The sequence below is a fragment of the Podarcis erhardii genome, assembly GCF_964252035.2.
Source record: "Podarcis erhardii genome assembly, chromosome: 3".
Classification (NCBI taxonomy): Eukaryota; Metazoa; Chordata; class Lepidosauria; order Squamata; family Lacertidae; genus Podarcis; species Podarcis erhardii.
Window position 1 is genome coordinate 68,775,002 of NC_138507.1, and position 14,153 is coordinate 68,789,154.

General features: G+C 39.9%; 1 protein-coding gene across 2 annotated transcripts in view; it reads right to left on the reverse strand.

Annotated features, from left to right (window-relative positions):
* Window positions 1–531: 531 nt before the first annotated feature.
* Window positions 532–14,153, reverse strand: part of NOX3 (NADPH oxidase 3) — a 29,701-nt gene continuing 16,079 nt past the window's right edge. For both annotated transcript variants that reach the window (XM_081854352.1, XM_081854351.1), the window contains 6 exons: window positions 12,281–12,373; window positions 11,420–11,673; window positions 7,234–7,396; window positions 5,731–5,877; window positions 4,362–4,486; window positions 532–2,789 (listed from right to left, as the gene is read on the reverse strand). In XM_081854352.1, coding sequence (XP_081710478.1) covers window positions 2,663–2,789; window positions 4,362–4,486; window positions 5,731–5,877; window positions 7,234–7,396; window positions 11,420–11,673; window positions 12,281–12,373 — 909 coding nt within the window. In that variant the 3' untranslated portion in view covers window positions 532–2,662. The remainder of the gene's footprint in view (window positions 2,790–4,361; window positions 4,487–5,730; window positions 5,878–7,233; window positions 7,397–11,419; window positions 11,674–12,280; window positions 12,374–14,153) is intronic.

A 14,153-nucleotide genomic window follows, 5' to 3' on the forward strand; every position in this document is an offset into this window, starting at 1 on the left:
AAAATGCATCTTCTGTAGCATACCACATTGATTTGCAAAAGCGAGAATAAATCAAAGCAGTGGAGAGATGCCACATTGAGCTAGAAGCAAAAACATTACATCTTGTTGCAGGAGGCTGCCCTAAGTATAGGTTGTGGGGAATGAGAGCATGGTACTTCAGACACTATGCTTGTTGCTTCCTATATAGGCTCCATTAAAAGAACCACTCTGGATCTGTCGGAAATTACCGCTTCTTTCTTCAACAGAGTAGCAGCTGATCCTTGTTTCCGCACAGCACTCCTCTTCACAAAAGCTTGATGTTCCTTTCTCTATGAAATTTATATTTTTAATGTGTCAAGTTTCTCTGAGGTTCAGTACAACACTGAGGCGAAGGGAAGCCTCCGGGCAAACCACCACAGAGATTCATTCATCACTTACTCTGTGGCTCCTGCCAATGCCCCACATTAATCATTTCATACAGAGGGGAAAGAAGAAGAAAAACCACATCTTTTAAAACTATTTGGAAATAAAGATATACAGCCTTAAACTCAATCATAGTACAACTGTGCCTTTTATAGCAAGCTTTCCATACAAATTTGGTCCCCAAACAGAAGATTATAAACTATAACTGTAGCATTCAGTAATATGCAGGGTTTCTTGCTCTGTATACTCTTATTGGGTTTTTTGTTGTTTTTTTAGTGTTTTACCACTGCCTTGTACGTGCATGTATGTATAATGTTGTCATTTGTCTTGTTCATCTGGTGACACACATGGGATGTTTTGCACTTCAGGTTTTATTGCGTGGATCAGTAAACACATTATCTGATCCCCTTGATCCGTATTTTACACCTCAGTACAACCGCAATGCCTTTCTTTTGTTTACTGTCAAACAAATCTACTGCTATTTATGTGCTAATTCTTTGGAGTTTTTATGGATTCCCCCCCCCCCCACTTTTTGGAAACTTCACCATGAAGTATGTAAGTGTCAGGTTTCAAATACATATTCTTAATGGTTTATCAATGACCAGAGTAAAGAAAAACAGCACTTACAGGGAGAGGAGGGAAGTAGCAAAGCACCTGAGTAGGAAAAGTGTTATGATCTCAGCTGGAATCTAAAAACAGATGGGAGCTGAATCAGGTAGAGAGAGAAAGGGGGAGCAGAACAGTCTGAAAGCATAGAAGGTAACTAAGCTGGAATTTTCAAGTGGTATTCAATCACATACCAGGCGCATTCAGGTTGTGTAATTAAAGTAGATTTGGAGCTCTTGTGTAGGGTTGCCATACGTCTGGGGAAACCCGGACGTGTCCTCTTTTTGAGCGCCAACATACCCATCTGGGCAGATTTTTACAGTTTAAAGGAAATGTCTGGTTTGGGGGGGTGTTTGGGGCTCAGGCATTTCAGGTGCCCGCACACCTCTTTCCCCAGCTCAGGCTTGCACTGGCTCAGGCTGTCCTCTTTTTTGCTCTTCAAGATATGGAAACCCTATCTTGTGTGACAAGCTTGCTCCCCTCCTCATGTGTTATGTCTTTGTAGATAATGAGCCTGAGGAGAAGGACCTGAAACTGATTTCTGTAAGCAGTGCTGAGAGCCTTTTTGGCTAAAGGGCAGGATATAAATGCTGCAAAGAAATACATAACAAAGGAGGGGGGATGTAGGGAAGCCTTGAACAATACATTTTCATTGTTAAAGATCAAACAAGGTTCAGACAAACTTAGACCCAGTAGTCCTTAATAATTCTGAGCTTGCAAGCTTTGTGTTCCATGTTATAAAGATTTGTAACTGATTCAGTTTCATGAGATTGTGTATCTATGACCAAGAAGGCTATATCACTCTACAGAAGACCTTACAGGACATATAGGTCTGGTTCTTTTGTTCCTATAAAAACTGCACAATAGTAACACATGTTGTATCTTCACTACCACACAAACCCGATTCTCATTCAGACCACCAAATGGAGTATAATTGTTGTTGTTATTATTATTAATGTGCTGTGACTAGATGGTGGGACTGGAGAACTGAGGTTCTGCCCATCACTTTTTTATTTTAAGCATGATCTAAATATATTAGCATTTATATGTATTATTATTGTTGCTGTTATTTATTGATTTATATAACGCTTATATGCAAAAATAGCTTCTAAGTGGTTTACAGCTATAAAATCAATTATAAAATTTAAACATAATTAAAATACACAATAACAATTCCACCAGAGCATTTAAATATCCCTAATGAAAATATACAATAAAACAAGCCAGTTAAAAAGCACAACATCTGAAGCAGTTAAAAAAAAATCAAGTTCAGAGGAACGCTTGCCTAAACAGGTACTTCTGGGACCTCTCATATTTCAGCAGGGAGGGCATTTTACAACACTCGTGCTGCCACTGAAATACTCCACCTCCAGGTTACCATTAGCTGATAGAAAAACAGCCAAGTCCCATTTGCTAATCCTAATGCTCACAGAGGAGAGAGAAGATTGTTTTTCAGGTGACCTGTTTGCTTAGCACTTGTCTAACTCAGAATATGTGGGACTACTTAGCTGGTGAGAACTTCCCTCCACCACAGTGCTGTTGTTTTTAAAGCATCACCCTCACCCTAAGCAATCTCAGGTTGCAATTTAAGGACAAAGTAAATTCCTCTACTAAACACAGAATGCCAAATGCTCTGTTTCAAAAGGTCTAGATTCTAGAAACTTTCTTTGTTGTAGTAAAACTGAACACCTCTTGGATCAGCAGATGAATACCAGCTGCACTTCTTTCGAAGGGTTTGAGACAGAGATTTAGGTCCGCAGAAGAAAACACCAATGTTATTGCTGCCAAGAAAAGCAAGATACCCAGATTAATTTCAGAAGGAAAGAAGGGGGGGGAATAATAATATGTAATGCCAACTTTATTACAGAGCATGGGAAATATGTTTCCAGCTTCATGACCATTATTTGGGGGATGCTGTCAGAACACTGAATGGCAAGATGAAATCTGCACTGCCCTGGAGCTTTTTTTGTCTGTTTCGGAAAGTCACCCTTTAAAAGGGTCATAGGGCTAAACATGCATCAAACAGTTTATAGGGAAAAAATCCTTTAAAGCATGAACTATATGGACTTGAAAGCAAAGACTTTATATTCTGTCATTTTTGTGTATCACAGCTGATTTCATATGGCCTCCCAAGTCAGTGGTTAGGCATCTCTGGATTAGGTAGTCCACTGGATAGATTCCATTTGAATCCTTACTAGGAAGTAAGCTTCACTTGTCTCAGTAGTGCTTATAGCTGAGTAATCATACATAGGATCGCCATGCATGTTTTTTTCTTATTTAAAAAGACATTCTTATTGGTCAACTGGCAGGTAAATAGTAGGCACTGCTAAACAGGGACTGATAGGTCTGTCAATTTCTAGTTCTAGTTCTTCCAGTCTTACATTCACTTCTCCACATTTCCACAACAGCTTGTAATTAAAGAAAACATTTTCATGAAAACTCACCAGCATTTTAGTGTGAATTTCTCCTAATACTGTATTGCTTGTATATATACACATGCTTGTTTATAATTCTGCCTAATATACACATTTTTGCAAACCAATCTGCCCTAAGATAATGCACTTTTCACATGTTACTTTCATTAGTATACACATATTCATGCACCCTGTATAAATTACTTGGAGAACTAGATTGCAAAATTTGAAGAAATGCAAATTTCAAATGATGGCTGCATTTTGGTATACACACTGTTTCACATTACATAGATTCACCTTTAAATGCAAACTGAATTGAATTTCTCCCACACCCCTACTGCTGTTAAGAAACCACAAAATATTTTTGTTTATGTCCTTTTTCTGGGTGATGAAGACAAAATAAGCTGCAGTGACTGCTTCAGGGGCTACTGGGAACAAATAAGCCTTTTCTAAGCTTTTCTTAGCAAAACTCTGGAGTTCAACTTAGACCTTTCAAGCTGAGATGAACTAATAACATAAGAGCATTGTCTTTACATCCACAGCCAATTATGTTGGGGAACAAACACATCCTTGACATCGTAAGAAAAAGGCCTCACTGTTTATCTCTTTAATAACCATTTTCAAGGGAAATTAGTGTTACTTTGTCCTTTGTGCTGAACAATAATTGGATTGTGTCTTTCAATTATAGCTGGACAAATGCCAAGATATTTTAATACTTCAAATATTAGATTCTCCTGTCCAAAAATTAGATTTTATTGGCATTGTCTATCCAAGATTTCTTCATCTAAAGTTTTATTACACATAAAGATGCTTTCAGCATAAGAACTCAGCTCAAATTATTATTGAAAGTGTTATTGATAAAGTGGTACAATTTTTCTTCCCTACCTAGCTCACTGGGGGAAATGCAGTATAATGACATTACTTGCTAATTTGCCTTACCTAGGATGATTTTCTGCTATATGTTTGAATTCTGTGTCCCAGTTTGGTCGTCCATAGAAGGTCTTTTGTTTCAAACCAGTAATTACATCCAACTTTTCATCATAATGTAAGGCAATATGAGTAGCCTGTATTGTTGAGAACCAAAAGGTAATTATTTGAGAACAAGAAAGTTTAACATCACCTTCAAGTAAAAAAGGAAAGGCTATAATCCTAAAATATGGAGGAACAGACTAAAAGAGGCACTCAAAAGTCTAGATCAGGGATGCCCTCCAAATGACCACTGACCATGTTGGCTGGGCTGATGGGATTTATATTCCAAGTTCATATTCTCCTGGGATAGCTCAGTCAGTAGAGCATGATACTCTTAATCTCAGGGTCATGGGTTCGATCCCCGTGTTGGGCAAAAGATTCCTGCATTGCAGGGAGTTGGACTATACATGACCCTTGTGGTCCCAACTCTACAATTCATAAGACATCTTCATTAGTTATGACCGTGGTATTGTTGCTCTAAATGTTAACATTCTGTGGATGTTTCTGTAATCGGCATCCATTGTGGACCTGCCCAATCTCATCTGTGGCATGTGGCGCTGGCATGCAGACTTTCCACATTAGCAAGCAGATTCACATGGGTAGCTAAGCTACATACATCATGCAGCATCTACTCAAGGTCTGCAAGAGATAATGGAATTCTGTAGCTATGCCTCCCTTCCCTCTTCTCTTTCCCCATCTCCCAGCTGCATATTCATACCCCTCCATCCTTGCATTCCTTTCTTTATTATCACAGTGGCATCAATTTGGGTAGCAGACTGCACAGTAGGCAGGAATTCTTGCCCTGGTCATCAAACTCCTGAAAGATAACCCCAAATTATGTATAGGTAGAAGATAACCCCAAATCTGTCCCCAGTGCCTTCCTGTTTCAGTTAACCAAAATAGTTAGTAGAGACTAATGTACAAGTTGTGGGAGAAATTGTGACGTGCCATAGAAATTTAGTGGACAGGGTGGCACTGCCATAAGGGGTTGGGAGCAGGCAGAGTCACGGGGAAAAGGAAAGCTGGAAGGAGGGAGAGGAAAGAGTAAGAGAAGAACTAAAGGGAAGAGGGCTTGGGGAGCAGCTGCAGATCTGGCTGCCAATCTGCCAGGGCTTGGGTGCTCCTGCATCTGAAGAGAACCTGGCATCAAGTGGTGTACCTGGGACTACCGTGGTAAATATCGTTGGAATAAATACTTTCAAAAGACAAATGTTACAACTATTCACTCTAAGGAAGCTACGCTTTATGTGATTAGGCATTCATTTGATTACTGTTCCTTAGGCTGCAGTCCTGGAAAAGTAAGATTCAGTAACTCAGTCCCATAAGATTTCATTTATACCTGACTTTCATCCCAGCCAGTAAGAAATATGTGATAGCTTAGAAAATGGGCTTTCCCTTTCTCAGCCATTTGTGCTTCCAGCAAGCACAGGAGATCAGCAAACCACTCAAAGGCAGATGGATCTCGGCAAATCCAATAGAAATAAACCTGTCAAGGGAAAGTAAAACAATTCAACAAAGTGCAAGCTTTCATCGGGCATCCTATATGGCTCTTAAATTATTTATTTGGAGATAAGTAGCTAATCTTATAGCTGGCTACTGTGCTCAGGTGTAAATTTATACTTGATTTTCTATCCAGCATTGACGATGTAGAGTTTTTAAACATACTCCAGCAGTCATTCATATACAGTTTAAACGGATTTTTGAAAATCACAGCCACTGCCTCTAAGGCACTGAGATGTAGACATTCTTAATGCTCCATCTAAACTGCTTCCAGTAATATGACAGCACAAGGGACTTGGACCAGGGAGATTTGGTTCAAATATCTGACAAGCCAGGATGCTCTGGCAACTTGGCAAGTTTTGGCAATCAATATAAGAATAGTAACCAACATTTCTATAGCTCTTCGTAAGTGTTCAAAGCACTTCACATCCTTTACCTCAGTAATTCTTACAACAACCCACTGAGGCAGATCTTTATTTTTATCCATATTGCAGATGGCTGAGAAGAGTGGCTTAACTAAGTCCACCTAATGAGTCACATCTGAAGTAACATTTAAACTAGGAGCTTCCTGGACTACATCTCACACACTTAGCCGCTACATTGCACCTCTTTTTAGACTTAATTTTCATAATGAGTTCATGTACAATTACTATCAGTTTTCTGTCGGTAAAATGGGAGTTTCAGTGACACACCTCACAGCATTTTTTACAAGGGCCAGACACCTCCCCTCAATGCATTACCTTGTTTGTGGAACTGGAAAAAAGTGGGGAGGAATGGAAATGAATTAATAATTCACCTCAACCGCTATCACTAAAATAGCGATATGGGTTATATCACCAAACTGACCAATATATTGTACATCAGAGAAGGAAGATAATGCAACAGTCTGTTTACTTTTTTTTTTTTTACTTGGTTATGAAGTTCAAGTCATAATCAATACATATGTTCTATTGGGTGAAATATAGTCCAGACTTAAAACTTTGAATATCTAGAATCATATTAACGTATTTATGCAGAGTTCAAGGCCCCATCTGCACTATACATTTAAAGCAGCATCACACCATAGTCATGGCTGCTCCCAAAGAATCTTAATACTATGGGCCATTTAGCTAAGTGTTGAACAAAGGTAAGAATAAACAGCTACAGATAGGATTTGCCTAGAAAAAGCCAGGCAGCTTTGCCTCCCTTACACAGAATGCCACAAGTTAATAGAATAGGGACATTAGCTGGAAGGCAAGTGGCTAGTACAACCATGATGGTTATTTACTGAAATGATCCCCCAAATGAGCAAGTGATGCAAAGCATATTTGCAAATGAAACATGTAACCACAGTACTGATTACCTTTTCCAGTCTCAGTCCTGTGCTTAGATTACAGCACTTATACCAAATTGATTTCAGAATGGAAGCAAAAGGAGTGACTCCTATTCCTGCTGCAATGCAGACACTAATTTGATACTGAAACGCATCTGTTGCTGCTGCTCCAAAGGGCCCATCCACAGCTAGTCTGTAACAAGAAACACTCAGCTAAAATTAGAAGTCTGCCACTGTTCAGAGTTTTCTTTTTGTTGATTTAAGTTTATGTGGATTTTATTTTTCTAAGACAGTGGTACCTTGGTTCTCAAACGCCTTGGTAATCAAACGTCTTGGTTCTCAAATGCCGAAAAACCGGAAGCAAGTGTTCCAGTTTCCGAACATTTTTCGGAAGCTGAACATCCGATGCGACTGTCGGCTATTGTTTCCAAGTCACCTGCACCAATCAGAAGCTGCGCCTTGGTTTTTGAATATGTCGGAAGTCTCTGGAACAGATTAAGTTGGGCGCTTTTCTTTTTGCTATTTATTTTGTGTTTTTGTTTTTGAGGTTTTTTGGTTAATTTGTTTTTGTGACTGTGTGGAGCCCAGTTCAGCTACTGATTGATTGATTGATTGATTGTGTGACTGTGGAAATGAATTAAAAAAACCCTATCTAAACAATGACTATCATCAGTGCAGGTAAGAAAAAAAGTTAATTTTACTTTTTATCATCTACAATACTGTCTTATTTATTTTATAGTACAGTACATTGATTATTGCTTTCATTTTGTGGATCAATGGTCTCGTTAGATAGCAAAATTCATGTTAAATTGCTATTTTAGGGGTTGTTTTTAGAAGTCTGGAACAAATTAGTCCATTTTGCATTACTTTCTATGGGAAAACGTGCCTTGGTTTTGGAACACTTTGGTTTTGGAACAGACTTCTGGAATGGATTAAGTTTGAGAACCAAGGTACCACCGTACCTGTTATTTTAATATACGGATTACTAACTGTCATGGGAAAATGGAAGAACGGTGGGATATAATTTTTAATAAATACATAAATAAAATATGTTAAAGGACAAAATAGAATCGTTCCAAAATGATGACTTGGTTATATTTGTTACAAGAAGAAGGGCACAGTTTTCCATGAGTGCTGCTTTGCTATCCAAGAAACTATTTAGCAGAAGAGAGCAGGAGGGCTATGTGAATAAGGGCTCTGGCCATTTTATTTAAGCATGCAATTGCAATTTTAAGGATTCCGGCAATCTGATTAGTGACTTAATTGCATGGCCAAATTTAGTGAGAGCATTTGCATATTTAATTATGATTTAAGAAAAAAAGCATCCTGCTTTAAAAGTCTTATTTTCCATAGTGTGCAAATCAAGGCACAGAGGAACTGATTTAATTTTGAAATGTTTTTAATCAGTTTGAAAACTTCTTGCTATGCGGTGAAGGAATGAAAAATGTGAGGGTGGGGATAGAATTAGATATATTAGCACGCAATTCATAAATATATGAAAATGTCTGCATTAAAAGGAGCATTCAGAGCAAAACAAGCCTGCCACCAATTCAGGAAGGGAGAGTCCTTCTTCTCTTACACTGCTTCTCAGTCCTCCTGGCTAGATAAGTCTTTTTCCTACGGAGCCACTTGCTCTTGAATGCACATAACTGGTGCCCCACTGTCCATTGTTCTTTCTTAAATGCCATGCTTAAAATCATCTAACATCTTTTCTACTTTGAGGATATTTTGAAGACCTAATCCCTGATTCATTGGATAAAAAGTGGTTTAGTGACATAAACTCAGAAGACTTAAAAATCAGGATTTGGATTTAATATATAGGGTTTATATTTTAATCCTCTCTGGGGCAATCTGGTTAAAAAAAGACGTTAAGGATAGTTAATCATACACAGGAAGCTGCTTTATACTATCTTAGACTATTTGCTCAGCTAGCCCAGGATTGTCTAATCCAAGGCTGGAGAACAGCAGGCATTGCCACTTTCCAGGCCCTCTTCCTAAACTTAACTTCTTCCCAATCCACACACACTCTAGCCCAGGCTTCCTCAACCTCGGCCCTCCAGATGTTTTTGGCCTACAACTCCCATGATCCCTAGCTGGCAGGACCAGTGGTCAGGGATGATGGGAATTGTAGTCTCAAAACACCTGGAGGGCCGAGGTTGAGGAAGCCTGCTCTAGTCTCAGGCTACAGCCCCAATGGCCCTGTTTTGTGCCCTCCTCAAGAGCTTTTTGCCTGGTTGAAATGCTTCCCTGAACTATAATTAGGCCTCTCACTAGCCTGAAAGGATGACAGAGAGATTTGGGTGTGGGGAGGGGAATGCGACACTATGTCAAAACCTCTGATGTTTACCGTACAAGGATAAGAGTCATACCTGTTGCTCCATCTACATTTGCTCTGACCCCACCCACTACATGCATGTGGCCCCCAGGAACAGGGATGGCGGGGGAATTTGATTCATTATGCGTTTAAAGCCAAATCTATCAGCCTCACACTTTCCGAAACAAAATGCAAACAGCCAGCTGACCTTTGGAATTCTCACTTATCCAAATTTTGCAGTTCTCCAACTCATCAATGCATATATTAGGGAAAAGTCTGCATAAAAATGAAGATATCTATGAAAATAACATACAAAAACGCATTATATTAGGTGGGGATTGTTTGCAAGAATGGGTCCATTAGTCAAAACTGCATGGAAAAATGTGTTTATTAGGAGATATTCGTGCTAAAATGCTAAGGGATTTTCTGCAGGGTGCTGCAGAAATGCAGAGAGCTGAATTTAAGATTGGAATATGGAGAAATACATAATTATATGTCCACTAAACAGGTAAAACATAAATAAAAGAGAGAAAATGAAAAAGTGAAAAAAATTCTAACTTTCAGTAAAGATATCTGTGGTTTTTTGTTTTTTGTTTTTAAAAAAAGATTGGAAAAATGAGAAATCGAGAGAACCAAAACTCAGGAGGCTGTCCATGAGGGAAGGAGGGCTGAAGAAGGTTCCCTACCCCAATCCAATCTGACTGGCAGATGCTTTTTAGGATCTCAGGCGGAGGTCATCTTTGCCTCCACCTTTTACCTGATACCTTTAACCAGAGGTGTCCAAGGCCTCCTTGCAAACCTTGTTCTCTGAGTTCCAGTCCCTTTCCTACACTGGAACCTGGTCATTTCCTATCAGGGGTCCTTAGGCATCTTTAACTTTTTCTAGGCTGCACCTCAGTTCAGTAGGTATCCCTGACTGGCGGGGGTTTTATGAATCGTGATATCGCGTCAGGTCGCATGACATGTGCCAACTTTTAGGAAGCTGCAAGCAGACGGGAAGAAGATAGATTTGTGAACAACTTCCTGAGAACAAAATGCCAGCATCCAGCACACACTGCAAAGATTGCCTTGTCCCAGATACCCTGTTAAGTTGCTGGTACTATTTTATAATGATTAGGAAGGATGAAGAAAGTTTATGGCAAAGCTGGGGGGGAAAAAATAGCAAGTATGCTAACAAGCAAATAAGAACTGGCTATAGAGCCAGAGTAGATTCAAAAAGTTTTACTTCCAATCTGGGGGTAATTTATTTTTATCTCTTTTATCCTTTGGTTATTTATAGGCATTGCAGCAAAAATAAACATTTCTGATTTTTAGTTAAAATATCTATCCTCTCCCTTCCCATGCAGCATAGTGGTAAGCATACATAGTTACTCAGAAGTAAATGCTATGGAGCTCAATGGACTTACTCCCAGTACTTGAATTACAGGGGAAGGAGGCATTGCCTTTGTGTTGCTGTTTTTAGAAAACTATGGAGGGACATGATTTTGCTAAAATTGGGAGGTAGGATCTGTGGATTTCATTAAGCCCCCTGCTCCCCCCCCCCAACCTGTCCCTTCCCCTATAAGTGAAGCACTTTATGAACCTTACAGTTGCAGACTTAAACAGTTGCTTAGCTTTCCTACTGAAAACTATGGAATGTCAAAGTGCTTAGTTTTGGCTGGATCATGGGCATATCAAATAATGTTCAATATCTTTTCCAAGTAGCATGATTTAAGCAGTCCTCCTGAAGGAAAACATTAATATATGGGGGTTTTTTCCTCCTGCCAGTGAGACTTCGAGAATGCTGTGTTTTACTACATCTATAATTATAATTTATAGTCTGTTTCGAAAAAAACCCTTCACAAATTGTTAGTTAATCAAAACAAAATGACAAGTATGCAACACTGCAGTTAGTTCTCAAACCTTGGCAGCTTCCAGGGCTCCTGAAAGGTTTTCTCCTCTGCTCCAAAGGCGCTGAAAAGGGCTTCTGTCCAATCCCCGACTGACCTTATGTGTACACTGAAAAAGTCGTCTTCTGGGGCTGAAGTCAGAGTGAATGGGTGCCATTCCATCTGTGAGATAGCGGGGCACTGGAGAAAGATATACTGACCAGCCTCCATCTTAAAGCCACGTTTTTTCATATGAAGCTCCAGAACTCCAGAGGAATGAGACACCACCTAAGCCACAGTCAAATGACAATCAGCACACAATATGTCTAGGAACCCAAGGAGCTTTCTTCTACCAAGTCCATTGGTCCATCTAGTTCAGTATTGTGTACACTGACCAGGAGTGGCTCTTTCTAGGGTTTCAGGGAAGGAACTCATGGAACTCACACAGCCCAACCTAGAGATGCTGGGGATTGAACCTGCATGCAAAACAGAGGCTCTACCACTGAATGGCAACCCCAAAATAGTCCTGTGCATCAACAAGGAATGTAATAATAGATGTGACTCAGCTGATTTTAAATGGGCATATATTAGCTACCATTTGCCCCTGGTTGCATGACTTTTTGCTGGCCACAGCGCCTCCATATTTTTCACATGGTGATGATGTTGCATACCTTGCAGTTTCCGACTTGCCGTTGCAGGAAAACTTTTTTCTTAACAGTATTATGAAAGTAAGGCAATATTGAAATGCTCATGTATATGGAAATGAAAATGAACCCCAGAACAGAATGTGCAGTACACCAACAAAATATTGAATACAGAACTTTCTACTGATGAAGCAATATAACCATACATTTTTATTTTAATACAGATAATAAAGCTGATACGACACACACACCTTTGTAATGACAACCTCTTGCTGAAACCTCCAGAGCCTAATAATTCTTTCACAGATGTACAATATCACAGGGCATAAGACCCACTTCCAAGCCTGTTGGGGATCATATAAAGAGAAGTTTTAATCCATATATAAGCTTTAAATTTCTGGTGGAAACCACTGCAGACACTATGTTATTTCAGTCCATCTCCACCTTGCCTTCAAAGACGATGCTAAGGTGGGCAATATACCCAAAATTCCTAAGCAAAGAGGAGGAGTGCTTGCCAAACACTCCACCGCCCCATTGACGGAGAAGAGAATGCAGGTTTCCATCTTTTCCACAGGGGTTGGAAACTTATGGCCCATGGAGCTATTAAGGGCTTTAAATACTAATAGTAATAACTTGAATTTAGCCCACTAATGAAACAGAAGCCAGTGCAGGGTGTGTAATATGCTGAAAGGGTGTCACTCCTGTCAGTAATTGTGCTGCATCTTCCTGAACTAACTAGCTTTCCAAGGGAAGTGCAAAGAAAGCCCTACTTAGAATGTGTTACAGTAATGCAATAAGGCCGTGGGTGGAGCTGTGATCTAAACCACTGAGCCTCTTGGGCTTGCCAACCAGAAGGTCAACAGTGAACTCCCGTTGCTCTGTCCCAGCTCCTGCCAATCCAGCAGTTCGAAAGCACGCCAGTGCAAGTAGATAAATAGGTACTGCTGTGGCGGGAAGGTGCACTTTTCGTCACGGTGTTCCGTTGTGCCAGAAGTAAAAAAGTGCAGAAGTCCTGCTGGCTACATGAGCCGGAAAGCTGTCTGTGGACAAACACCAGCACCCTCGGCCTAAAAGCAAGATGAGCGCCACAACCCCATAGTTGCCTTTGACTGAACTTAACCATCCAGGTCCATCCAGGTCCATCTAGTAGTTGGGACACGGGTGGCGCTGTGGGTTAAACCACAGAGCCTAGGACTTGCCGATCAGAAGGTTGGCAGTTTGAATCCCCGCGACGGGGTGAGCTCCCGTTGCTCGGTCCCTGCTCCTGCCAACCTAGCAGTTCAAAAGCACGTCAAAGTGCAAGTAGATAAATAGGTACTGTAGAGGGTCCATGGTGTCAGTGGTGGGTTCTGCCAGGGCATAGGGCTTCTTGCACCTGCCTAAGCATGATGGATGCTGATGCAAGCCACGCTCAGCTGTTCGGGACATGGGTCCTGTTTGGCTCAGAGTGCATAAATGCATGCTCCGTGAAATTGTCGCTTCTCTTTTTCTGACACAGGCTCTCTAGATTGGATTCTTGAACCTTTAAGAAGAGAGAACCAATTTCCATTCTCTGATTCTGCTGTACAATTAGCAAAGTTTTCTAGTATGATGTATTGGCCAGAAATTGACCCAAAAAGTTCAGTTATGCTGAAATGACCTATTTTTATTAAATTGATTGGGCTGCTTTATTGTCAATAATTACACTTAGCAGATCTATGACATCAAGTTGCTTAGACCTCAAGATATTATAGCTGATAATTGCACTTCATGGTCATATATACTGATCATCCTATTGATCAAATGTACTTAGCTGACCATATATATTAACTGGTCATTCTGTTCAGCTTGAGCTACAACAGCTTTAGATAATTAGATATAATGGAAGATGCAGGATTTTTTTAGACATGCAAGCATTCATTCTCCCGTTTTAGTTTTAGTATCGGAAAAACAGCTTACAGTGGCTTATTTTAGTCAGCAGAGGATATGCAAAATGGATGTGCTTTCATTTATTGACTTTGCAACTCAATTATACCAAAGTACTTAGATTTAAGTTTCTCTTTAATTAATACTTTATATATTAATAAAACCAAGAATAACAGTATGCAATGGGGAGAAACACGGGGCAATTGCCCTAGTCTGTAT